At 49.2% G+C, this 26,663-nt stretch overlaps 1 protein-coding gene across 6 annotated transcripts in view; it reads left to right on the top strand.

Moving 5' to 3' along the window:
* Positions 1 to 334: 334 nt before the first annotated feature.
* Positions 335 to 26,663, top strand: part of Epb41l1 (erythrocyte membrane protein band 4.1 like 1) — a 73,439-nt gene continuing 47,110 nt past the window's right edge. For 2 of the 6 annotated variants that reach the window (XM_035446109.1, XM_035446107.1), the window contains exons 1-6: positions 342 to 487; positions 20,140 to 20,330; positions 21,176 to 21,340; positions 22,096 to 22,200; positions 22,693 to 22,735; positions 26,174 to 26,249. In XM_035446109.1, coding sequence (XP_035302000.1) covers positions 20,154 to 20,330; positions 21,176 to 21,340; positions 22,096 to 22,200; positions 22,693 to 22,735; positions 26,174 to 26,249 — 566 coding nt within the window. In that variant the 5' untranslated portion in view covers positions 342 to 487; positions 20,140 to 20,153. Of the gene's footprint in view, positions 488 to 20,139; positions 20,331 to 21,175; positions 21,341 to 22,095; positions 22,201 to 22,692; positions 22,736 to 26,173; positions 26,250 to 26,663 lie in introns of all 6 variants that reach the window. The other 4 variants (XM_035446108.1, XM_027421313.2, XM_035446110.1 and 1 more) reach the window with 3 other exon arrangements.

The raw sequence follows: 26,663 nt of genomic DNA, 5'->3' as shown, positions 1-26,663 counted from the left end.
GGGCTTGGCCCAGCGAGCCCGCGAGCGAGCGAGCGAGCGAGCTAGCGATCGAGAAGGACGGCTGTCCAGGGCCCGGGTGGAGACGGCCACCTCGGCCCGCCGTGGACCGCGGGTGGCGGGGACAGGAGAAAGGGCGGGGAAGGCAAGGCAGGCAGCCGAGGAGGCGGAGGCAGGGGTTGGGCGCCGCTAGCGAGGAGGCAGGCTCGCGGCCGCCCCTGGGCTGGGCACGGAGGCCGCGGCGGGGGCGGGCCGCGCGGCGGGCGCCAGGCCCGGGGCTGTGGGCACGGTGCCCAGCCCCCGGCGCACGCCGACCGCCGCGGCCGCCGCCGCTGCTGCAGTCGGCATCCATCAGCAGGCGGGGGTGTCGCGGAACAGGCTGCTCCGCAGAGCCCGCCCGCGCCGCCCCGCCCCGCGGCCTGCGGGCCCGGAGGAGCCGAGGGGATCGGCCCTCGCCCAGCCGGTCCGAGATGGGGACCCCCAGGCTCAGGTAGGCATGTGGCGACCGGTGATCAGGTGGCATGGGAGACCCGGGTATGCTACATCTATGCCCAGCCTCCAGCCCTCTAGGAGGAGAGGGGGGCGAGATTAGGAGCTCAGTCTGAAGGCTGTTGGCCCCCTTGGCTAATGTGGGGGAGACCTTTGCTCCCTCTGCAGCCTCTTCAGTGCCAGAAGTCAGAGGTGTCGGCTGGCACCTTGGTGTAGCATGAGCCATTGCTGGGCGATGGGCTCAGGAAGCTGGCCCGCTCTGTTCTGGAGAGCCACCCCAGCTGTCTCCTTTGGTTCTCTGGTCTTCTCTAGGTTTTCTGATGCTAGAGGTTGGCTGCTTGGGGTGTTCTTGGTATCATCCTCATCTGCTGGTTACAGACTCCTTTCCCACTTGCACTGGCTTCCTATCCCTCCTCCTTCCCCTCCCTGAGCTGGGTGTATGAACCTTATTCCCAGGACCTCTGAGGATTCAGACTGGCATTGTCCTGCGGGTAGTTGTAACCCCTAATGAGAGGTAGATGCCTGGAACCTTCACACTTGGAGAGGTTGAGTCCCTAAGAGGCTGGGGTCTTGGGGACAGGTATTTGTTGGGTGCTGAAGCCACTGACTGGCTACATGGGCCAGAGACACCATAGGGTCTTGGAAAAGCTAATCAAGCATCGGGAAAACATTCTGAGGCTGCTGCCTCTCTAGGGGCCGGCCATGGCTCTTGCTTCTTTCTTCCTCTGGAGCTCTGTGATGCATTGGCGGGGGAGAATACTAACCACGTGTTCCTATCATCACTCTGGATTGGCATGTCACCTCTCCTGCACCCCAAGGTGGGAGTGTGAAAGGGCTGGCTTTGAGGCCTCTCTGGAGATGGGCAGGGGTCATCTGCTCCATCAGTCTGACCTTTGTGAGCCTTAGCAGTTGGATGGTGGCCCCAGAGGCGCCTGTTCCAGGCTAGGGTGTGTAAACTAGAGATGCTACGTGCCTGCTTCCCATCCATGACTTGTGTGGTAGAGGCAGCTTGCGCCAGCTTCTACTCAGTCATGGTGGCCCAGAGAGGCCCTGCCAGTCATGGAGCTAGCTGTTGTTGGTTAGCCTGGAGTCCCACTTGCCCAGAAACTGATGTGTAAAACTTACAGTCCCGAGGATTTGGGGGACACCTAGAAGTAGTCTTGGAGGAGGCCACTGGGTAGGGCTTTACTCCTGTTGAAACATCCCCTGGGCCTGTGGTAATGCTCTGGGCCCAGCTCTGTGAGTTCTTTGAAGGGGTTCTTTGGAAGGAGTCCACATGGAACAAGGCTGGGGTCTGTGGTTCTCACTGAGTTAATATAGAAAGGGAGGTAAAGGTAGAACTGAAGACTGACTTGTCCAAGGTCACACAGCTGCTGATTGAGAGAGCCAGTGCTAATGTGTCAGGACTTAAACTCTTTGATTAAGGCTTCTTCCTTGCCCAAAGGCCTGCTTTCTGGCTACGGTGGTGGTTGGTCCATAGAAGGCACTCAGCCAGGGGCTGTGTATTAAAGGTTGGAGGCCCCTTTTGGAGAGCCCTCACATTGCCCCTAGCTCTTCCTTTCCCCATGAGGTGAACAGTGGAGGCCAGGTCATAACCGGCCTTGGGTCCTCATGGAGTATACAGAATGGAAAGGACTTTGGGGGGTCCAGAGAGATTCTGGGCCTGAGCTGGCAGGGGCAGTAGAAAAGGTCACTTGACTGGACAAATGGCAATGGGAAGGACCTCTGTTAGCTCCAGCCTCACACTTCTGTGGGCCGCTGTCTAGATTTCTTTGCACTCTATTAAAGGGAGATGATCGTCTCATCCTGGAGCAATGACTGCACTATCAGGGAGATGGTGTTTACTGAGCACTTAATATGTGGCATGCCCCAATAAGTGCTTTGTGCCTTCTCCCAGCAGCCAGTCCTGTTAGATAATATTAGACACTTTTGACAGATGCATGGAGGTCACACAGCTGGAAAGTGTGGGGCTATAGGAGTCCAGAGGCTCTGCCTTTACCTGGGACAGTGTTTGAGAGCACCTGGTTAGTGTCCAGTTGAACTCGGTAATTAGCTGGTAGACCAGGACCAGTTCAGATAGAAAAGCCCATGCGCTGAGTCTGACAGTGAGGCCAGGGGTAGCTGTGTGGCCTGGATGCTACCAATGCCTCGAGGAGTAGGGTCAAAGAAGTATGAGTGGGAGGGGTTGGCATTGGCCTTCTGCTTGCTAGCTGGCCCTGTCACTTGCCCCCTGCTACATTTGGTAGAACTCCAGAGGCCAGAAACCACACAGAGGAAATGTTGAAGCACTGGCTGGGACAGTATCCCCGTCAGCAGGGACCTGTGCCTGGCTGGGGGTGGCAGCAAGCTGGCCCTGCTTTTTTTGTAGGAAGGAGACTTATGGATAAGAATAGCAACAGCTAACATTTATTGAGCTCTTACTACATGCCAGGAACTATTTTCATGTCTTACGTGTACAACTCCTACATTCCTCACAAAACCCTGTGAGGTAGCAATTTTTCTTCTCCCCACTTTGTAGATCACTTTATAGGCTTACTGAAGGAAGCTAAAGGGTGGGAGAGGCAGCGTGGGTCAGAGCCACTTCCCAGAGCTTATATGGGCAGCCAGCCTGTACCTGGAGGTCATCTTCAGTTGTTTTTTGTTTTGTTTTGTTTTGTTTTGTTTTCTCACATGGAAGCAGTCATCCAACCAGATGCATGACATTCCTCAGAAGTCTCAGTTCTAAGCTGGGCATGGGTACATGCCTGTAATAGCAGCACCTGGGAGGCTGAGGCAGGAGGACTGCCATAAGTTTGAGGTCATATTGGGATGCAGAATGAGCTCCTAGCCATCCAGCATTAAGTCACATAGTGAGATTCTGTCACAAAAGAAAGAAAGAAAGAAAGAAAAGAACAAAAAAGAAAGGGCCAGCAAGATGGCTTAGTGAGCACAAGTGCTTGCCACACAAGCCTGATGATCTGGGTCCATCTACAGTAGAGGGAGGGACTAACCCTCAAGGTTGTCCTTTGACTGCCGTGCACATGCCATGGTGTACATACCCACATCCACAATTGCACATGTGTGCATACTTGAGCGTGCGCGCGCGCACACACACACACACACACACACACACACACACACACACACTAATAATGATAAATACAATTTTAAAAATTTAAAAGTTCAGGGCTGGAGAGAGGGCTCAGAGGTTAAGAGAACTGGTTGCTCTTCCAGAGGTCCTGAGTTCAATTCCCAGCAATCACATGGTGGCTCACAACCATCTGTAATGAGATCTGGTGCCCTCTTCTGGTGTGCAGATATACATGGAAGCAGAATATTGTATACATAATAAATAAAATCTTTAATTTTTTAAAAAAGTTCAGAGAGATGGCTTAGTGACTGTTTGCTGCTCTGGCAAAGGACCGGAATTCATTCCTAGCACTCACATTGGGTGTTACAGCCTGTAAATCCATCTGCAGGGGACCTGGCATTCCCTTCTGACTTCTGAGGGTACACACACGCGCACACACACACACACACACACACACACACAAACACACACACACACACCCCTCTCTAAAAATCTGAGCAAGTCATGGATGACAGAGTCTTTCTGGCTCCAGATGTAAGAGGAGACTATAGTGTCTGCCCATTTTGATGCTCAGGGAAGGGCTTCAAGAAGAGCTGGGCCCTTAGTCCAGACACTAATGCTAGGTAACAGTTTGAACGTTGTAGGGAGCGGAGGGAAATGGATGCCTTTGAAGAAGAGCAGGTGACACCGTGTGCAGGACACAGAGTCCAGGGAGGGCCCAAGGAGCTGAGACGTGACTCAGAAAGGCGGCTTGTGCTTTCGTCTCTGAGCAAGCTCTTGAGTTCACTCTGCTCAGTACCAGCTCTGTGGCACTGGCAGCATCACTTAGATGGTTTGGGCTTCATTTTCTTCATTTGTAAAACGTGGCTGTGGGACCCTCGTGGTGGTTATTACATAAAGGCTCTCCATGGTGTTGGCACATCGCAGCAACTCTAGGAGGGTTTTTCCTGTATCCCTTCTGTCTCTTAAATGTCAGGCTGAGGTATTTGGGCTGGACGTGAGCCGGGAGGTTCTGAGGACCTTTGGAAGGATTTGGCCTGCAGAGGAGTGTGGTAGGATGGTGTTTGGGGAAGGTCTCTTTGGCAAGTGTGTGGCCCACAAAGAAGGGGCAGACTGTGACCTTGCAGAGAAGCCTCCTCTTGGAGCCTTGGTCTGGGAAGGGAAGAAGGGTGAAACTGCACTAAGATGTCCCCTCTGTGGGATGGCGTGTGACTTGCTAGGTTGAGGGGGGAACAGTGTGGGGGTGCAGATTGGGGTTGGGGAGAACCATGGGGAATTCATCTTGAGGCTTGGTGAGACAGAGAAGGGCTGGTCTCCTGTCAGTCATTCCGTGGGCTGGGCAGCGTCTTATTTGAGCATCTGGCTTTTTTCTTTTGAATGAATTCCTTTGGATAAATCCCCATCAGAGCTCATCTATAATAGCAGCAAATTGGGACTAAATGTCCCACAATAGGAAGATGATTGAGAGCGTTTGGAACATACACTGGATAAAATAATATGCAGTGGCGAACAGCCGCTCATCCCCTCCTCTCGGAGCATGAAGCTGGCTGCTGCAGAGCCCCTTGCACCCTTTGTGTGTGTGTTGTTTATGATTGCCCAGTGCTAGAGATGATGTGGCTTCCTTCCTTCTGTGAATGAAGAGGTAAAGGCTTGCCTCGGTCTGCCTTGAGGGTGGGATTTGTGTTTCATGCCTTGCAATGTCATTGGCATGTTGCTCTGTGAACAGAAATGCTTTGGCTGGTAGAAAAGTGAAGAGTGGGAGTGAATTGTTCAAGGTCATGTACTTTTTAAACTTCATTTTTAATTTTTAAAGAAGACTTATTTCTATTTTATTGTTTGGTTGTTTTGTCTGCGTGTATGTCTGTATACAACACAGACATAAAAGTAGAGGCCAGAAGAGGGAGACAGATGCCCTGGAACTGGAGTTACAGGTGCTTGTGAGCTGCCAAGTGGGGACTATGAATTAAAATCTAGTCCTCCGGAAGAGCAGCCAGTGCTCTTAACAACTGGGGCGTCCTTGAAGCTCTCATTTATTTGTTTGTTTGTGTATGTGTGTGTTTATTTGTGACTCTGAGTGTGTGTGTGTCTGTGTGTGTGTGCGCGTGCATGCGTGCACGCACATGCACGTGGAGGTCAGAGGATGACCTTTGAGAATTGGCTCTCTCCACCACGTGGGTTCTGGGGATGGCGGGCAGGGGCTTGGACCTGGAGGTAAGCAACTTCACCCCTTGAGCCATCAACTCATGCAAGTCACCGCCTCTATTTACCACATTCTTCTCATTCCTTGACTGACATCAAGTTGTATCCCTCTAAACCCACTGTAACTAGAAAAAAATCCTATGTGGAAAATTCACTGAACACACTGAACCTGCGAGTTGAGCAGCACAGTATAGCATTGAGCAGGCTGTTCGCCCTCATCATCAAAGGGCTGACTTGGAGCTGGAACTCACTGGTGCTTCACCTAGCCTTCCCAGAGGGCACCCTATTGCATGATTGCTAGCTCAGGGATAGAAAGTATGGTTTTACTAAACGCATATTGCTTTCACATCTTTGTAAAGCCAAAAAATCATGCACCGAGAACCGTCTATAGTAGTGAGGAAAAGATACCATGTAAGGACTTGGGACTCTCGAAGAACAGGGCTGAAGTCTTATTTCTACTTTTACCAGCTGCAAGAGTTTGGGGAATCAGTTAATCTCACCTTTAATGTGGATAGTCCACAAACCTGCTTTTGAGATTGTTAGACTACATGATCTAAAGCATAGAAAGTCTTAGATGTTAGCTTGTCCATAAAGCACCACACTGAGGAACTCATAACATAAAGGTATTTCTGAGACTGTTGATGTTAAACAGCAAAATCCCACAAAACCCACCAGCATCCAGATTACAATGGCATAAAATTGGGTGGATTATTAGAGACACAGATTGGAAGAAATCAAGCAGAAATGGAGTCACACGAGTACAATGAAAACTAAGATTTATTCAAACAAATCTTTCTTTAATGTTATACTACTACTTCTCAGCTTTCTTTTTAAGAAGCTCTCTCTCTCCTCCGCCCCCTCTCTCTGTGTGTGTGATTTGTGTGAGGGCAGACACACAAATGTCACAGGAGTGGAGGTCAGAGGACACCTTACAGGAGATGCTTCTCACCTCCCACTTGCTTTGAGGCAGAGTCTCTTTTCTTTCTTCTGCTTGGTCTGTGAACTTCCAGGAGACTCTCTGATCTCTGCCTCTCACTTCACAGATTCAAAGTGCTATGACTGGCTTATTATATGGGCTCTAGAGACCCAAACTCAGGCCATTAGGCTCTTGTGGCAAGTGCTTTTACTCACTGAGCCACCTGTCCACCACCTTAACTGGGTTTGCTGTGTTTTTTTTTAAACTTAAAAGATTTTTTTATTTACCATTCCAGCCTAATAAAATGTATACAGTAAAAAGGTAATGCTGTCCCTGGGAGAAGATATATGTAACATAACTCCCTGGGATGTATTAATGCCTCCTTTAGACTAATGTGTGAAAGGCCAAGACTTAATGAGATAAACTGACCAAGGATATATGAAAACAATTCACTAATGCAAAAACTCAGTTGTTATGGAATATTAATTGAAGAGGTTTTATTTGTTTATGTTGTGAAACATTTGTTTAGTGATGCAAAGATGTGTTACATTCTATGTTGCATTTGTTTCACTCTCTGAATCTGTGTTACTTTTCCTGGCTAAACCACCTGATTGGTCTAATAACCAGCTGAATGGCCAATAGTGAGGCAGGAGAAAGGCTAGGTGGGGATGGCAGATATAGAGAACAAATATGAGGAGAAATCTGGAAAGAGAAGATGGAGGAGCAAAAGGAGGAGAGGAGGAATTCAGGGGCCAGCCAAGGAGTAAGAAAGAAAAGATATACAGATATCTTTTGCCCAGAAGCAAAAGATAGACAGGATAATTTAAGTTAACAAAATCTGGCTAGAAATAAGCCAAGCTAAGGCCAGGAGTTCATAAGAAATAATAAGCCTCTCTCTCTCTCTCTCTCTCTCTCTCTCTCTCTCTCTCTCTCTCTCTGTGTGTGTGTGTGTGTGTGTGTCTGTCTGTCTGTCTGTCTGTCTGTCTGTCTGTCTTTCTCTCTTTCTCATGTGTATTTATTTGGGATGATGTGTTGTTTTAAGTTTCAAAAAGTTAATGATTCAACCCAGTTTTACCTTCTATCTTTACGTGGGTTCCATGGATAGAACCTAGTTGTCAGGCTTGCAAATGCTTTTTCCAGCCGAGCTGGCTTCCTGGCCTCTTAGTTTAATTACAACGATGGTCCCTGGAGGTGGCTCAGCTATGTAAAGGAACTTGTCCCCAAACCTGATGCGTTTCATTCCCAGGACCCACTTGACGGAAGTTAGTGACAATCAGTTCCAAAAACAACCTGGATTTCCACTTGTGGGCCATGACATGCACACTCACCCACACACACAAATAAGTAAGTAAATATAATTTTAAAAAGACATCTAAAAAATCGTAGTGATTCAAAAGCGTGTTCTCATCTTCCCCACTGTAATCCTGCTCTGTGGAAGTAGCCAGACAACCTAAATCCTCCTAGCGGATTTTCTGTATTAGGATAAGGGCATGGACAGGATTACTGTTTTGTAATTAGCATTTTAATTGAACTATTTATTGTTATTTTCATGTGTATAAATAAGATGTGACTCACACATTTTCCTATCTGTGGACAGAGCAATCACAGAGACATGCTTTATGGTGGCTTTCATGGGTAAATCCCAGCTCACCTGCCCAGCCTCCTGTTGATGGGCTTTCCAAGTTGTTTCTAGTTTTGCCCTGTTCTCAACAAGCCAACTCTATTGGTGTTTAAGCAATCTCTAAGAATCAAGTGAAGAGAAAAAAAAGTAGAAACTGCAAGGCCATGGGTTTCCTTTGAAGATCGGTTGCTTTTCCTTCTTCCTGCTTCCACTTGAGAACCTGTCCCTATCACCCTCAAAGTGGGGAGATATCCCAGGGAGACTCCATCTTTCTCTTATCATCTGTGACAGGCTCAACTTCTCTTAGGATGCTGTAAGTTGTTCTCTTACCTGTGCCCTTAGTGTCCTTGAACAACTTTTCCTTTCTCTGGACTTGAGTTTGTCCATCTGTGTGGTAGGGATGCCTTTCTGATCATAGCTACTGCTGCCACCAGCATCTATCTGCTGTGTGAATACTGTGCCAGGGTGAGCTTGGGGCTGAGTGGGCTTTAGGTTGTTTCATTCTCACTAAAAGCCTTTGATGTATCAGGGCATTATTCCCATTTTACCCGCTCACACCGGTTTTCAGAGAGGCTAAATAATGTGTCCAAGGTCATACAACCTGTGGAGCTGTGACCCCCCAGCTCTGTCTCTGTTTTTCACTCTATGCCCTGTCAACTAACCCCCTCTCATTGGTGAGATCCAAGCAAAATGTTAATCTGAAAGAATATTCTAGTGGGGCCATGAAGATAATCCTATCTCCCAGGAGGCTGAGGCAGGATGACACGAAGGTCAGGGACAGTCTCATCTTCATATTGAAACCTTGACTCAGACAAATAAATCAACAAATCGATTCTTTGAAATGTAAAATGCCCCACTCGGCACACACTCGCACACGTGCGTGCGTGCGTGTGTGCGTGCATGTGTATGTGTGTGTGTTCTTGAGTTTCTATGTCCAGGGCAGCAGCAGTTTTGGCTCTGTGGTTTACAGCAAGTTAGAGGTCATGAGATGTAGCAGGATAGAGGGAGAAAGAGCACTGGGCTTTGAGCCAGCAGACCTAGGTCCAGGCCTGGCTGTACTCAAGCAGACTAGCTGTATGACCTTGGCCATCTGATCCAGCCTGGGGAGTAAACCCTCTGCCCAGTATGGCCCTAGCCTGGATGGATGAGGTACAGGCCTGAAAGACTTTCAGATAGCCTGACAAAGGAGGTCTTGGCTGCCTCCTGCAGTGTCAGTGTGGTTCAAGAGGGAGACATCTTTCCTCTTTGATGTCCTTACTTTGCAGATCAAGGCTGCCACGTGGACCCGGTTCACACTGGCACATCAGTCTGGCTCCTTGGTAGCCTGTGAAACTTTTGGACAGAAAGGCATGCTGGCAGGTGGTGGCCTTGTTGTGTCTTTTGATTTTGTTTAATGCAGTTCTTGTGGGTACCACAGGCCTTTGACAAATTGTCATCTCCCCATGCCGAGTTTAGAACTGAGTACTCACCCGTAAGGATGGCAGAAGACTCAGATCCTTTTAGACCATGTGGGTCTGGCTCAGACAGAACACAGTCTGCACCCTCCCATTCTTTCATTCACGCCCTTCCAGTGTGACTGGAGGAAGCCAGTGCCCAGCCCTGGGGAAAACCCTGTGGGATGGAGCACCGCTGTCAGAAGAGAGAGAAAGCCTCTGAGGGGGGCACTTCTGATGTTTTCTTTTCTAACTTCTCAAGCAGTACACGTTCATAGTGGGGAAATGGAAGCACAGGCAAAGCTAAAAACCCTGTGTTTCCTTCTCCGAGGGAATGCCAGCATTAACAGGTTGGCATTAACAAAGGTAAGGATGTTGAATACCTCTGGACCACTTACTGTGGGATTTGACATCGCTTAGTGCTTTATGAATGCCATCCGAGCCCAGCTCCACATTTACAAAAGGAGAAATCGAGGCACTGAGGAGGAGTTGTTAGAGACTTGCTGAAGGTGTCCTGCTGACCATCTAAGCTCTGTAGACTGTGCTACCTCTTTCCAGCTGCTCCCCACCCCCTGCCGTGCCCCAGCACCAAATGGGAGCTGGACTATGGGTGGAAGCAGAATCCCACTGGATGCTTAAGCTACATAGGTGCTAACCCAGGGGAGAGGAGAGTTAAGGGAACCTGCAGGTGCTGAGACAACCATACAGCAAGGACAGAAATTGGTTTCATTCCTCTGCCCAGATGAGCCAAAGGAGGGAAGAGGGTCACTTGAGCTTCATGATGGCTGGAGCAGGGCAGGGAGCTGCAAAGTTGTCGCCACCTGCCACAATGAAGGGAACTAGGGAAGGCAGCTTACACGCTATATCTCTCCTGCCTTCCTACCAAACCCTCCAGAATCAGCAGGCCTGGGAGCTTGAGGGACAGTTCAGTGGGCTAGCCTCCTGTCATGCATACACAGTATGGATCTGGAAGTACAAATGCGGCCACCAATCTGGGAGGCATTGTGGCCAGGGAGTAGGAGAGAGGTGTCCCTTCACAAAGGAAGACGTCTGGGTGGCTGTTGAAAACATGCACCTGAGATGCTTGGGATTTTGGTTGTCTCTTGCCTCTACCACCCCGTTTCTTGGGTTTGTCCCTCTTTCCTATCTCCCCTTCTACCTTCCTCCTTTCTCTCCTCTCCTTTCTCTCCCCTCCACTGCTTCTTCTACTCCTGGGTCAGAGTCCCCTAAGCAAAATTGTCTGGTGTCACCAGTGTCTCAGATTTAGAAGAGACAGCCTCACCGTTTAGTGGGTGACTGCTCATGTTTTCTTGAGCACGCTGAGATGTACTTCTCTGACATACTGCGATTGCCCTGCCTGTATTGTTGGGCTCTAACTTTCCTATGACAGTCTCTGTACTCTTGTATTGCCGTGGTGTTGCTTAGGTGTGAGTGAGAGGCATGTGAGGAAACAGAAACAGGAAGTGGCTTGCCTGGAGGCTTGTCAGGTAGGAAATGGCAGCCTTGAAATGAAAACTACTGGTTCAGATTCTGTTGTTGTTATTTTCAAGATATCGTTTCTCTGTGACTTTTGGAGGCTGTCCTGGAACTAGCTCTTGTAGACCAGGCTGGTCTCCAATTCATAGAGATCCGCCTGCCTCTGCCTCCCAAGTGCTGGAACTAAAGGCGTGCACCACCTCTGCCCCACTCTGGTCCAGATTCTGAATGTCACTCTTCCCAAGGGATTTGCCTATCTGTCTAGAGAAGTCTGTCCTTTGCCAGTTTCACCCCTGCAAAAAATGAGTGTCCACTGAGCTCCCCTGGACTGAGGATGCTGAAATGCTATATAATAAGACCTTTGAAATCGTAGCGATCTGGCCCAATGTATGTCCTTGCACAAATCACTTTCTTGGCAGCTGTGGGTTCTCATCAGTGCGGTAAGGAGGATAGAGACAGGAGCTTGGGTAAGAAATCCTGTGTTTCAGGTCTGGTAAATCAGAGGAGAGGCTGCCTGGCTAGGAGCCATGGAGGCTCCTGAGGTGAATGCAGCCTGGGGATTCTGGCACTGTTACCAGCTGTGTGATCTTGGGCAAAGTTACTTAAGTTTTCTGCTTCATTTTTTTTCCATTTGGAAAATGGAGATCATAAGAGTGCTTGTTACAGGCTATTGTAAAGATTAGCTACACAAACTCGATAGATCAATGCCTGGCACACAGCAGACTATGAATGTTAACTTTGTACAATTTTAATTTTTCCTGTTTTGTTTTGAGGCAGTCTCACTAAACAGCCTAGGCTAGCCTTGAACTTCGTATCATCCTGCCTCTACCACCTGAATCCACATGGGACTCTGTTTAGTTTTGAGGTGGGGTCTTGAAGTTGCTCAGGCTGGTCTTGAACTTTACCATACATCTCACTCTATGTTTATAGTTACTTATCAAAAGTTGCACTAAGGCCTAGAAATAAAGTTGAATGAGACAGAGATCTTTATAGAGTTCATATTCTAGAGGAGAAATAGAAATAAATAAATGAATCAATAAGTGCTAAGTTCAGTTTGGGATGATATCTTTAAAAAACCATTGGAAAAACAGACAAATAAAAGTATTTAAAATAACACAGGCATAAACAAGTTAGCATGCTGTAACCATGGAAAGTTAGGGAGACACAATTTAGATAAGGCAGACAAAGAGCATACTTCAGGTAAAAGTTGCCCTGCCAAGAGAGGGGACAAAGTCATTGTTCCTGCACAGGGAAGACAAAGCCCAGATGTAGGGACAGACACTCCTGCACAGTGGAAGCACAGACAGACAGACAGACAGACAGACAGATAGACAGACAGAAGCTGGAATGACAGGCTTGCAGTAGAGAAGAGTCAGTCAGCTGGTAGGTGTGAAAGCCGATGCTAGAAAGCTGGGCAGGGGCCTGTAGCTTGGTGAGGAGGGTGTGCCTCTTATTTTGATGGGAAGTCAGAGTTGCTTTGGGTTTTGCTTGTTGAACAAGGGGTCACTATGTTGCCCAAGCTGGTCTTGAACTAAGATTCTCCTGTCTCAGCCTCCTGAGGGGTTGGATCTCTCTCTCTCTCTCTCTCTCTCTCTCTCTCTCTCTCTCTCTCTCTCTCTCTCACACACACACACACACTCTCTCTCTCTCTCTCTCTCTCTCTCTCTCTCTCTCTCTCTCTCTCTCTCTCTCTCTCTCCATTACCACCGGAGGTTTTAATGAGGGCATCCAACTAGAATTCTGATTCCTGTGGCTGCTCTTGGAGAATAAATCCTAGGAATGACTGCAGAGAGACCCTGTGTCAATCAGGTTTGGACTCGGGCAGTAGCTAGGGCAATTGAGAAAATGATCAAATCTGATGACTGTCCTTGTAGATGCTGACTCATGCTGGCCTCGAGTAGAAGGTTAACCAGATGTCAGTTGATTCATTTTAAAGAGGCGGTACAGCTGCCAGGCCAAGTGGATACTGCCTCAGCTGAAGAGATAGCTCCCTGCAGGCCGTCCAGATGTGAGGTTTAGAGCAAGTGAAGGCTGCTTAGTGGTCCTGCAATGTTGCAGAGCCCTGGATGCTGGCATCCTGCTGAGCCAGCCTCAGCCAGGGCTCACAGGGCCCCTCTCCAGACATTGGTGGTGTGGGCCCTGTAAGCATTCACATTCTGGCTGACCTTTCTCTTTTCTAATCCTGTGTGTTTGCCCCTCATGTGTTGGTGTCACCAGTCTGGCCTTGCTGGCTGGCCTTTGTCTTGTGCAGCATTCTCTTTCTGCCTCTGTTCTGGGCAGACATGCCTGTGCTCCGTTCACCGTTGTGCTGGGAGGGGTCTGTGAATGATGGGACATCTTTAGCCTAGGCCTGCTCCATGGTGGGAGTCCTGTCCTCCTATACTAGTCCCTGACACCTCTGACTTTTGTAAGGCTGCCTGCCTGGCCCTGGGTCCTGCTCTCCTCTCCGTCAGCCAGTCCCTCCTGCAAGGTGGTCTGGAGCTCCGTTTGCTTTTGTTTTTTGAGGTGTCAGAGCATCAAGGACTGGCCCTTTGCCCACAGGGTGACTCAGCCCAAGTGCCCTCCCTGCCTCTGTCTCCCTAAATGTTTCAACTCCACTTCTACCCCCTACCTTAGAAGTCTTCTTTGAGAACCAAGGCCACGCTCTGGGTCCCCAGGTCCCCAGCTCTTGTGCAAGGCTAAAACACACCCTGGTGGACCTACTTGCACCCTGGTGGACATCACTTGCAGGCATCTCCAGGGGACAGCACCGTCCTCCTTTGCAGATATCTCCAGGGACAGCACCATCCTATCACTGCAGTGAGCTCCATGGGGACCGGCTGTGCTTCCCCCAGGGTCCCTCACTGTGCCCAGTCTGGCCTGGCCACCCAGCAGCTCTGCCAGACTGTGCTGTCCTGAGCCTGAGCAAGAACTATGTCCACGTGACAAGGCCTGCTGTGTCAGAAGCCACAGCCCAGTTCTTGGCTCCCTTTCTATGGCCTTGTCAGAGACAATGCTGTTATCCTTGGGCTTGTCAAAGAAAGATTTTTATTGTTAAAATTTTTTAAATGTTATTTTTATTTTAATTAATAAAATTTTAAAATAGGCTTAAACAGGATTTATTGATCTCATCCTGTTATCTGAAGCCATGTGTGTCTGAGAAAAATGTTTTTTTTAACCTCTAGGTTTTATGTGTGTGTATCTATCTGTCTGTCTGTCTATCTATCTATCTATCTATCTATCTATCTATCTGAGTCCAGATCTTTCTGTGTACTCACTACATAATGCAGGCTGGCCTCAAACTCATAGCAGTCCTCCTGCCACAGCCTTCTCCTAGCACAGTGCTAGGATTACACAGGACATGAGCTTTCATACCTGGCTAACCTCAAGTTTTACCGCAATCATTTAAAGCTCTAGATTCCGGCATGGCAACAGGTTAGGGGTACACATCTTTTATCTGCCAGCACATAGGAGGCAGAGACAAAGTCAAGTTGATCTCTGAATTTGAGGCCAGCTTGGTCTATATAGCAAGTTTTGAGTCAACCAGATATAGAAGGGGGTTGAGGGCAGAGAAAGAGAAAGAAAGAAAAGGAAGGGAAATCCAGGCGTGGCCAAAAAAGGGGGAACAGGGGCTGGAGAAATGGCTCAGCAGTTAAGAGCACTGGCTGTTCTTCCAGAGGTCTTGGGTTCAATTCCCAGCAACCACATGGTGGCTCACAACCATCTTCAATGAGATCTGGCATCCTCTTCTTGACTTCAGGCATATATACAGACAGAACACTGCATACAAAATAAATAAATAAAATTTAAAAAGAAAAAAAAAAAAAAGGAGGATCAGCCCAAGATCAAGATCACATGGGCATGGTAACACGTCATTGAAGTCCCAGCTGCTTGGGAGGATGAGGGAGGAAGATCACTTGAGGCCAGGTGTTGAGGCCAGGCTTGAGACCAGAGCCTGGTCTCAAGCAAGTTACAGTTAAATAGAAGGAAAATGTTAGTCTGTTCTGCCACACACAGCTAACCATAGCTGACACTTAGCTGAGATGACCATCTTAGATGCCATTTGACTTTCCAGGATATGTCCTGACCAGTCCATCATAAGTTGAAAACAAATATATGCCTTATTATTCCCGTTTTATTCATTGTATAATATAGACAATTAAGACTTCTCAAACGGACACAGTGGCAGACCAGAACTAAAAGTAAGAAATCCTTATTCTCAGAGAGGCTGTCAAAGCCCGAGGGCATGTATTCTTGAGAATGTTTTTCATTTGTTTGTCTGTTTTTGTTTTGTTTTCAAAACAGGGTTTCTCCATATAACAGCATTGGCTGTTCTGGAACTCACAGGCTGACCTTGAACTCACAGAGATCCACCTGCCTTTGCCTCCCAAGTGCTGGGATTAAAGGCTTGTGACACCACTGCCTGGCGAGGTTTGTTTTGAGAATTAGGAACTGTCAGGACACTCGGGGTGAAAGTAAGTCAGCCTGATGTGGTATAGATAAGGAGATGCTTTGGTATTTAGGAACAAAATAACAACTCTAAAAAGTTGTACTGAAATTTAAAATCCCTAGAAACGGTGTACTGAGTTTTCAATTCTCTGCATTTTAATAAGTTTATTTGTACACTATGCAGTCTAGGCAATTTTAACATGCAATCTTGAAACACATCCACCAAAGGAGATATAATTGCCACTCATAGATGAAGAAATGAGGATGTCGTGATGATTGGAAAAAGAATAAGTGGCTGATGTATCTGGAGAATGTGGTACAGTTTTCATGGAAGTCCCACAGGGCTTTTGTTTGTTTTTGGCCAATGCCATCCAGTCTTTGTCTTCCAAGGGTCCATTCTTATCACCACACCAACATTACGTATTACCACAACAGTACCCACTGAGTACTCTTCACTTCTTGTTTCCAGTAGATGTGACCCTTGACCCTGGGAGGAATAACACAGTGAACACAGCACAGCGCTGAAAGAGCCAAGTGTGTGTGGGGTGTGTGTGTGTGGTCAACAGCAAATCAGTGCCGACAATGCTTGCCAAAGACGTGCAGGGAAAAGAATGTCCGATGGGGTTGTAGAAGTGTGCAGACCTTCTGGTGGGGAGATGGCCGGGAAAGGCTTCCTGGAGGAAGAGGGAGCAGTTAAACCACATGCATATTTAGGGAAGGATACAGCCTAGACAGAAGGCTTGAGGAAGGGCTGGGTCACGCCATGAAGGTAACGGACCTGGAGGTCTATTTCAGAGCAATGCACTTCCTTCTTTACCTTGTGCAGAAGTGTTATGCAAGGAGGTAGCTGCCGATTCACGGGGAGTGCTGAGACGAATTTGAGGAGAAAGATGAAATGAAGGAGTTTGAAATTTTAATGCAGGAAATGAAGAGCTGTCAGTTAAGCTGGAAGGTGGGCATGGGGCTGGCGGCAGCAATTCCAGGCAAGCTCAGATGTTTCTATTCCTGGCTGAAGCTTTGAATACCGGCGGTTATTCTCTTTTCTTTTCTAATGGGGGCTGGGGTCCCCAGCATTTATTTACCTAGCTGGTGTTCAGCCTGGACCTAGGCCATTTCTCCTTTGAGGAGGTTAGGTTGGGCTCTTTGCTGAGGTAGTTGAGTGCCAGGGAGAGAAAATGGGCCTGCAGTTAAGATCTGGAGAGTTAAGCAACCAACGGGGAAGAGAATGGGCTAGAAGCTAAGCCCACTGGCTGAGGAAGTGACTGTCACTCAAATCCTGTTAGTCTTACTGTGACAGAAGTGACATAGACTAGTTATTTCTCAAAAAGTGCCCAGCTCCTCCTATCTGTGGCACTGGCTACCAGATACTCTGCAGGGAAATTTGGGGGCATTCACCTAAGATTGTTTTCCTAGCTGTTTCCAGGAAGAACAGAGGACACAGGAGGGGAGGAGTGGATGTACCCCTGGGGCTGCCTGGACATCACGTCACAGCAGAAAATGTCCACAGAAGTCTTTGGGCCTTTAAAAAATACTTTCAAATGTTTATTATTTGTGCGTATTTGCCATGTGTGTTGGTGATGGTGGAGGAAGTCAGAGGTCCCTCCCCAACCCACAGCTGGCTGGAGTTCCAGGCATCTCTGAATTACCTGATATGGGTGCTGGGAATTGAACTCAGGTCCTAGTCCCTCTCCAGGAGGCTGTTGGTTGAAGAGGAGGACCTTCCCCTACTAGAACCTCCAAACAAGCTCTCAAGGTCTATTTAAATGCAAAATTATTTAAAGCAGTCTTGCCTATTGACCCCGTGTGATGTGAGGGCTGGACTTTCTCAAGCACAGGCCTAGGGAAGGTCCAGGGCTCAGCAGTCAGGACTCAGTTTGACCCTGCATGGGCTCGGAACTCCCTCAGAGCAGCTGTTGTGCCGTGTCCAGAGCTCACGTGAGTGCTGAAGTGTCTTTATATAGCTGGCTTGAAGTTGTCCCTCTGCTCCTTAAGATGAGGGTAATGGCTGGAAGAGAGCCTCTCTGAGTGGAGTGAAGGAAGCCATGTGACCAGTCTCACTTCCTCCCCACCTGGCTGCCCAACAGCAGCACTGGGAACATGCACACCTCCTGTTTGCGCTGCCGTCCTCAGCTCATGAGGACTTCCGTGTGGGCCCCCTGGGTGGAGGACGCCTGTGGCCTGTTTGTGGCCCTAGGCTCCCCTGTAGTCTGCCTAGTGCCCTTTGCTCTGGGCTAGTGCAGTGCCCATGGGACTGCAGGGGGGTACAAAGAATACAAAGGATGGAAGGAATGGTCAGGGTGCTTACCCAGTGTGTGTGAGGCCCTGGATTCCACCCCCAACCCCTCCACAAATTTGAATAAGTAAATAAATTAAAATGTTTTGCTTCCTTTAATATGGTTTGGTTTTGGGTTTTTTGAGACAGGTCTCATTTTGTAGCCTAGGCTGGCCTCAGACTTGTGCTAATCCTCCTGCCTCAGCTTCCCACATGTTGGTGATACAGATGTGATACAGCACAGCTGACATAAAGAAATAAATGGAAGTGTGAGTCCCGGAGCATGTGGGCGGCTCAGAGAGTTCAGTGTGCCTGTCTGTCTGAGGCCTTCCACGGTGGATGGTGGAGGAAAGGCTCCCACCAGGCCTTGTGTGGATCTTTCTCATATTCTATGATACAATGAACTTAGAGGAAGGGTCTAGACTAAAAAGTGATGGTTCCTGAAAAGTTTCTACACCCCATAAGCCTCTCCGCCCATGCAGCAATCCAAATCAGACCAAATCAAATGGAATTAGAAAAAGTCGACCTTTAATGGATATAGTGCTCCTGGATGGCCTTCTAGCCCCCTAGAGAGGAGATGGGAAGGGGAGACTGGAAAAATCACGAGTCTGTTTTCTGGGGGACAGTTTAAATACCCTGTGAGAGTGATCTTGAGTATCTCTGTGGAAGGGGCCATCATTTGTCAGGCTTTCTGAGATGCAGCAGGGTTTAGAGGGAGATGGGGGAAGAAGCTTGGGTGGAACTTCTACCATAACATTCCAGATTCTTTGGGTATATGGATGCCAGGGGGCTGGGGTGAAGCTTTCACCATAACAGTTCCTACCCATTTCTCTCACTCTGTTTGAATATGTGTGTGTGTGTGTGTGTGTGTGTGTGTGTGATGAATGAGTGCTTTTGCCTTTAAAACAAAACAAAGTTACAATAAATATACTTATTACAAATACCCAAGTGTTGGATGTGATGGCAAATACCTGGAAACCATCACTAGGGAGCCTGAGACAGAAGGATCAAGAAGAGTTCAAGGCCTCAGCTGTTGAGGTGGCTTAGTGAATAAAAGTGCATGTCCCACAACCCTGAAGACCCGAGTTGGATCCCCAGAACCCGTCATGGAAGGAGATCAAATCCTGAAAAGCTGTGCTCCACACTCATGTCATGTGCACACATGCAACAACAACAATTAGTGCCAGCATGGACTACATAGTGAGTTCAAGGCTAGTGTGGGCTGTGTGGCGAGACCTTGTCTCAAAAACAAAAAAGATCCAAGAAGTCCAAAGTGTCTAGTGTAGAAATGATACTCCCCTCTTATCCCTCCCATCCCTGTAGGTCTTTTCCTTTTCCTTTAACTTTCCTTAACAGTGGCAAGTGTCCTTCATGACCTCTTTCTTACTGGATGAATAAAACATGAAGCCACACTGTTAGACTGCTGTCTTCAGCACCTGGCCAATTCCAGCAGAATAGCTGGACAGTGGCCCTTCCTTTTCCCTGGCATCTCATTTAGTGTTTCAAAGGGGAAACTTAAGGACCCCCTGTCCCAGAGATATCCCCCTAAGTCCCTCAGTCTGTGGGTGAGTCCCAGAGAGGTGAGGTGGCACATTTGTGGTAGACAGACTGAGCCCTGCCACCCTGAGCATTCCATGGGCAGCACGGTGTGTTTTCTACCGATGTCTACCTGTTTTGATCCATGGAACTCCATCTTGATAACATCTTGTGAAGCTGGGGCTGCTGCTGGTGTGTGTGTGTGTGTGTATGTGTGTGTGTGTGTGTGTGTGTGTGTGTGTGTGTGATTGCAGCTGGGGAAGTGAAGGAGTTGCAACCCCAGGCTTTCTCACTTTGCATTCAGTGCATCCTGCATTAACTAAGGGGCTGTCATGTGCCAGGTGTAGGGGGTGGGAGAGCCAGCCTGGCCAGGGCCTTGCTGGCACCCTGTGCAGAGCAAAGGGCCCTAGAGAGACCCTCATCATCCTTAGAAAGGGTGCAGATCCCAGGTCTGGACCATGAGGGAGGTCTGGGTTTCTATGTAAGTGTGGACACAGAGGGAAGGAGGCCTAAGACTTCCTCTGGGGCCACTAGGCCTCCCCCTTCTCGCGCCTCTCTTTCCTTTGCCCCCACTCCCCACTTCCTCCTCTCTGGTTCTTTGTCTGTTTGTCCATCTGTCCCACACCGCGTGCGGTTCCTGCCCCCCTCGCTGTCACAGTATTATCCTTCCCCCATCACACGCTTTCCTTCATTCCAATGCAGGCGTGCTAGTCACCATGACAACAGAGACAGGCCCCGATTCTGAGGTGAAGAAGGCTCAAGAGGAGACTCCACAGCAGCCTGAGGCTGCTGCAGCCGTGACCACCCCGGTGACCCCCGCAGGCCATAGCCACCCGGAGACCAACTCCAATGAGAAGCATCTGCCCCAACAGGACACGAGGCCTGCTGAACAGGTGTGTACTGGGGCCTGGGATGTCCCTCTTCCCACCCCACTAGTCCCCTTGGTCCAATTCTTAGGGCCCTAGTGTTTTCTCAGCAGGGAAGGAAAAGGGAGATATAGCTACATTCATGACTCTAGGCTGTGGCATGACGGTCATTTTACACTTAATTCACCAGTCCCCAGAGGGGAGCTGTCATTGCCCCTGTTTTATGTTGAGAGGGTCTGTGGCTCACTGTGGTGTACCCAGATCCCCAAAGTCACATAGTAATAAAGAGACATAGGTAGAGGTCAGGCCCAGAACCGATTCCAGATACAGTCCTGCCAACTTTAGTCTCCTGTCTTTTCACTCAAGCCTGGCAAACCTGGTGAGACCCTGACAAAACTCCTCCCCGGAAGACTCTAGGAGACTGAAGGACATACTGAGCCCTCCCTAATTCATGGCAGGTCCAGAGAGGCCAGGACTTGGCCACACTCTTGGAGGGAGCCGGCTCTTTCCTTCATTGCAATCGCCACAGCTCTCAGCCTCTTGCTAGACCATGTGACAGTTAAGATGGGACAGAGCAGTCAGATGCCCTGGTGAGTCACATGCTGTTCTAGGGAGAGGTACAGGGCAGCTTGGTGGTGACGCTAGTTCTCTGGACTGCTCCTGTCCCCTGAGGCTGTCCACAGTAGCAGTAGTCTGTAGGCAGACAGACCCCTCCGCTCACATGGAAAATCGCATCTCTACCCATGTACACCAACCATAGCCCCCAGCCACCTGAAGGTCTTGGAAAAAGTAGTACTTCATCTTGGCCTCAGCCACCCAGTTACTTCCTGTTGCTTCAAGTTTGCTGACTTCTTTCCTTGTGGGTCCCACAGAGCCTAGATATGGAGGATAAAGACTACTGTGAGGCCGATGGCCTGTCGGAGAGGACCACGCCCAGTAAGGCCCAGAAGTCACCCCAGAAGATTGCCAAGAAGTTCAAGAGTGCCATCTGCCGAGTCACTCTGCTCGATGCCTCTGAGTACGAGTGTGAGGTGGAGGTAGGGAGCACCCAGTGCCATATGCCCTACCCCAGGCTGGCTGGCCTCAGTGCCGGGCTAGCTCCTGTGTGTCCTGAGTCCAAGCCAAATCAGAGGAGGACCAACTGTGATGTTCAGAGGGCTGGGTTGGCCTGGCACTCCCTTGTACAGATGGCGACACCACGGTCCAGAAAGGGTCATCACTATTGCAAACCAAATTAAGACCCAACACAGACTGGCACCAGGAAAAGGTGTCTCAGGATGTCTGTGCCTTGGTAAGAATGTCACCATTTAAGGGCTGATAAGCAGGGCTGACAGAAGGATGTCACACTGTGATTCTAAGTTTCAGGCTATCTTCTGGATAATATGTGCATGTGTGCGTGCGTGTGTGCGTGCACGCGCGTGCACACACACACACACACACACACACACACACACACACACACACACACCTCACTTGGCATCTTCTCTTCCTCTCACCCCCAAGCCTTAGGCTTTCAGCTTCTTCTCTTGATTTCTGTCAAGGAGAAATCTCCAACATGCTCCCAAGCAGATATGTGGTCTTAGGAAGACCCTGGCGGGGCTTGTGAGGGAGACCTAGGTGAGGTGGACATTAGAGACTTGGACAGTGATGCCAGGTGGCAGGCGTGCTGAGGTCCTGCCCAGCCACTAGGAGGCTCACGGGAGCTCTTTCTTTGTCCAGGAGAAGCTGTGTCAGCCCCCAGCCCCCACCTGCAGGTGCACCAGCCTCACGGTAGCTCTTCTCTCTCCCTCAGAAGCACGGCCGGGGTCAGGTGCTGTTTGACCTGGTCTGTGAGCACCTCAACCTCCTGGAGAAGGACTACTTCGGTCTGACCTTCTGTGATGCTGACAGCCAGAAGGTACCTGGCTAGGGGTCTGCTGTGGCGGGTGGGAAGGGAGGCAGTCCTACAGACCTCTGTGTGTACATCAGCTGCCCTAACCACTCAGTTCTCTGACCCAACTCCACGCCCCCAGTCTTTTCTAAGGTGCTCCCAGACAGGTACCTAGAAAGCTATGATGTGTCTGTCTGGGTTCCCTGGGAACAGAGCAGTCCTCAACCAATGCCTGGGCAGGGTGGTGGTGGTGGGGCAGGCTGCCTCACTTTCCTTCTAGCTGTAGCTGCAGTACCTGGCCACTGTGGTTGTCTCAGGGCAATGCCAGCCCTGAAGCCATGACCAAACCCTGCTGGGAATCCAGGCCTCACTCCCTAGTGCCAAGTAAATAGATTGAGGCAAGAATGTTCCCCCATGATAGTCTGTGGCTGGCCACTTCCAGGTAGTCATCTCTCCCAGTCCCACTCTGCCCACTCCTTCATCTCCCTTCTAAAGGATGAATCTTCGATTCTCTTCCAGAATTGGCTGGACCCCTCCAAGGAAATCAAGAAGCAGATCCGGAGTGAGTACTTGCTTGTGGCTGGGTTGTGTGGATGGGTGGGCAGGGCTTGGCTCTAGTGCTCCCACCTACTTTGGAATGTGCTCCTGGGTCCCCTACTCCTTTGCCACGCATGCAGGTCTTAGAGAAGGCAGGGTAGGAATGATATAGACATTATTTTATAGGTAACAAGTCTGAGGCCCAGGCAACAGATGACATCACAGAGCCACACTGAAAATTAGTACAGACACTGTAAATGCATTCAGGAGATCACCTTTGCAGAGTCTTCTGGGTCCTGGGGACAAACAGAGGAGCTGGAAAGAGCTAGCCTTCTGTCCAAGGATGGTGTAGTAACTAACAACCCTTAACTCAGGTCTGCAGTCTGACATAAGGTCACAGAGCCAAGTGCTGGCAGAGCCAGTCTTGAGCCCTGGCCTTCGTCTTGTTCTCTTTTCAATGCCTGGGGAGGTAGCAGATGACAGGTCAGCAGCTTGTCTTTTCTGGCCCAGAGAGAAGCCTGTTAGGAGGTATGAGAAAGCTTTCAAATGGTGGAAGGAGGAGGTTGGTAGCCTCAGCAAATAGGCCTGCAGTAGGTGAAGAACATTTCTGTCTCCTTCCCAGGCCCCACACACCCTGGATATGCTTGGGCTCTTCAGGGTTTTGCTCCCTGGCCCCTGGCTGGGAAGCTGTAGCTGAGTCTGTTGCCATGACAGCAGGCATCTGGTCCAGGGAAGCCAGCTGACTCTACAGGAGGAGGCTTGAGGAGATTTTCCTATAGGTTCCTGACAGTTGGTGACAAAGAGGCAGGCACATAGGCAGAGCCTATTTCTGTGGGTCAGCAGGATTCTAGGGCTGAATTGTAGGCCGTCTTCTAGTGTGGCAGCCCTGCTGGGAGACGGGCCTCTCATGCCTTGAAAGAATTGCTACAGACACAGGCAGCCAAGTTGCAGAGTTTAATAAAGCCTGGAAAAGAGAGGCAGCCAGGCTGAATGACCAGGCCCTAGGGTCATTCCCCAGAGCAATCCTAGAGACCCTGTCTTGTTACATAGACTGTTGTTCCTATGACAGCTCAAGCTATGGCCTTCACATGGCCTTGATCCTTAGGAGGTGCCTCCCCTAGAGGACTGGGGAATTTGCCTCAGTAGGCAAAGAGCCTGCCGCCTAAGCATGAGGACCTGAGTTCAGATTCTCAGCACCGAGTAGAGCCAGTAGAGCACCACACATTTGTAACACAGGTAAATTCTAGGGGCTTGCTGTCCAGCCAGTCTAGCCACACTGATAAGCTCCAAGTTCAATGAGAAACTAGTTTCAGAAAATTAGGTGAAAGTGGATGACTCAGCACTTGAGCAATGTAGGAAATACTTATTGGATGCAGGTGCAATAAAGAGAAAAAAAAAGGACATGAATGTGAAAAGGAGACATGTTGGGGTATCGGGGAAGTATGGACGGATATGATCAAGATACATGGTATATATGTATGAAATTGTCAAGAATAAGAGATGGCTTGGTGGTTAAAAGCACTTGCTGCTCTTTCAGAGGACCTGGGGTTGATTCCCAGCACCCACCATCTGTGACTTCTGTTTCGGGGGAATCTGATGCCCTTTTGTTGTCTCTACAGGCACTGCATGTGTGCATTTAATACACAGGCAAAACCCTTAGATGTATAAAATAAAAATAAGTCTTTCAAAATAATAACAACAGCTGGGCTGTGGTGGTACATGCCTTTAATCCCAGCACTTAGGAGGCAAAGGCAGGTGGATCTCTGTGAGTTCAAGGCCAGACTGGTCTACAGAGTGAGTTCCAGGACAGCCGGGTCTTCATAGAGAAACCCTGTCTCAAAAAACAAAACAACAGCAATACTACTACTAGTAGTAATATGGTAGATAGCATTAGAGGAAGACATCAACCTCTGGCCTCCACATGTACATAAGCAAGCAATACACACACACACACACACACACACACACACACACACACACACACACACACATGTCTGCACGCCCATGCATGTGCCTTTTTCTATTAGAGCTTTGTCTTTGTCCCAGTCTCTGAAATGCCCATCTGTTCACCCCAGCCCTGTCCTTTGGGACTGCAAAGGAGCAATTTTGCCTCCTTCCTGTTGTTGGTCACATCCCCTCACTCTTGATGGTGGCTTCATGAGCCCTTGTACCCCAGGCTTCTGAGATAGGTATCTCTCCCCTCTAGCCTCATTGCCTGTCATCTAAGATACCTTGGACAGTTCTCTGAGTCGCTGATTGTTCTTGGCAAGTGGACTAACCATTCCTGCCTCATGAGCGGCCAGTGACAGCAAAGTGACACACCCTTAGACATTGCCAGACACGATGGCTGTTTTCTTCTGGACACAGCCTGGATTTAAATTCTAGCTCAATTCCCACTTCTTGTGCTTTGTAACTGTTCCATGCCTCAGTTTCCTCCTGTAAAATGGGGTCATGATAACGCAGCTTTGGGATTGCTGAGAGGGTAAAACGGGGTACGACACTCACACAGTGCCTGCTCCAGTGCACTCAGCATGCACCAGCTCTGAGCACTGCTCACGGGCACTGCTTTTCTTCCTGACACGGGGCTTGTGTCCCTTGAAGCTTTCTAAGGAGTCTTTGTGATTAAGAGCCTGGGCTCTGGGGTCAGATGACTGAGTTTGGAAACCTGTTCTCTGTTACCAATTAGTTGCTCGATCCTTAAAATCTTTGTCCATGAAAAGGAAACTCAGCTTGGGAAGGTTGCTCACTGGCAGAGTGATTGCCTGGCATGCCCATGGCCTTGGGTTTGATCATGAGTGCTGGAAAAAAAACCCAAACAACAACAACAAAACCAACCAACCAATCACGAAAAACCTTACTCTTGGGGTGACTATGAAATTTAAGTTTCTATGCTGGTGGGGAAAGCTGGTCACCTTTGTTATTTAGGCTTCCATGTTCTCAAAATTGTATTTTAGTGAAGCAATTCAGTGCATACATGTGGCATGCAGGGTAACTTTTCTTTCTTTTTATCTTCTTTTCCATTGTTAGCTCTCAGCTCTCCCAAGAAATGGATTTTATTATGTGTGGTGTGTGTGTGCATGTGCATGTATGTGTATGTGATGTGTGTGTGTGTGACGTGTGCATGTGTGTGTGTGATATGTGCGTGTGTTGTGTGATGTGTGTGTGTGTACCACAGCATACATATGGAGGTCAGAGGACAATTCTCAGGAGTTTCTTCTTACACTGTACTCAGGTCGTCAAACTTTCATGGCAGGTGCTTTTACCCCTTGAGCCACCTCGATGGCCTACTTCCAAGTCTGTTAGCCTGGGCCTCAGTTTCCTTATCCATCAAATGGGAATGATGCTCCAGGACTGGATTGTCCCAGAGAGGGAAATCTATGGAAGATTGCTCCCAGGCTAGGGCATCAGGGACAGCCACCAGGATGACGCAGCCTCTCTGACCTTTCTTGCCTTTCCCTCTTAGGCAGCCCCTGGAACTTTGCCTTCACAGTCAAGTTCTACCCTCCTGACCCTGCCCAGCTGACAGAAGACATCACAAGGTGAGGACCATGGAGAGAGGGATAGATGCGCTGGTCCTGTGGAACTGTGTGTGGCCCAGGCATGATGGCTCTGGGAGATGCTGGAGGCTCTGGGAGATGCTGGAGGCTCTGGGAGATGCTGGAGGCTCTGGAAGATGCTGGAGGCTCTGGGAGATGCTGGAGGCTCTGGGAGATGCTGGAGGCTCTGGGAGGTGGAGGCTCTGGCAGATGGAGGCTCTGGGAGATGGAGGCTCTGTATTTTAGGGGTAGCAAATGTAGATGCCTTTCCCAGACAGACCATCTCAAGAAAGTAGAGAACATGAGGAAAGCAGGATCCACATGCAGCTGACTTTAACCCCAGAGAAGGTGCCAGAGGGGTCCCTGGAGTCCATGAAAAGGACAGGTGTATCTAAAATGGTTGTTGTGGTCTAGCAG

This window comes from Cricetulus griseus, chromosome 6 (assembly GCF_003668045.3).
Source record: "Cricetulus griseus strain 17A/GY chromosome 6, alternate assembly CriGri-PICRH-1.0, whole genome shotgun sequence".
Lineage (NCBI taxonomy): Eukaryota > Metazoa > Chordata > Mammalia > Rodentia > Cricetidae > Cricetulus > Cricetulus griseus.
Note: the sequence above shows the minus strand (reverse complement) of the source record. Positions and strands in the feature narration are given on the sequence as shown.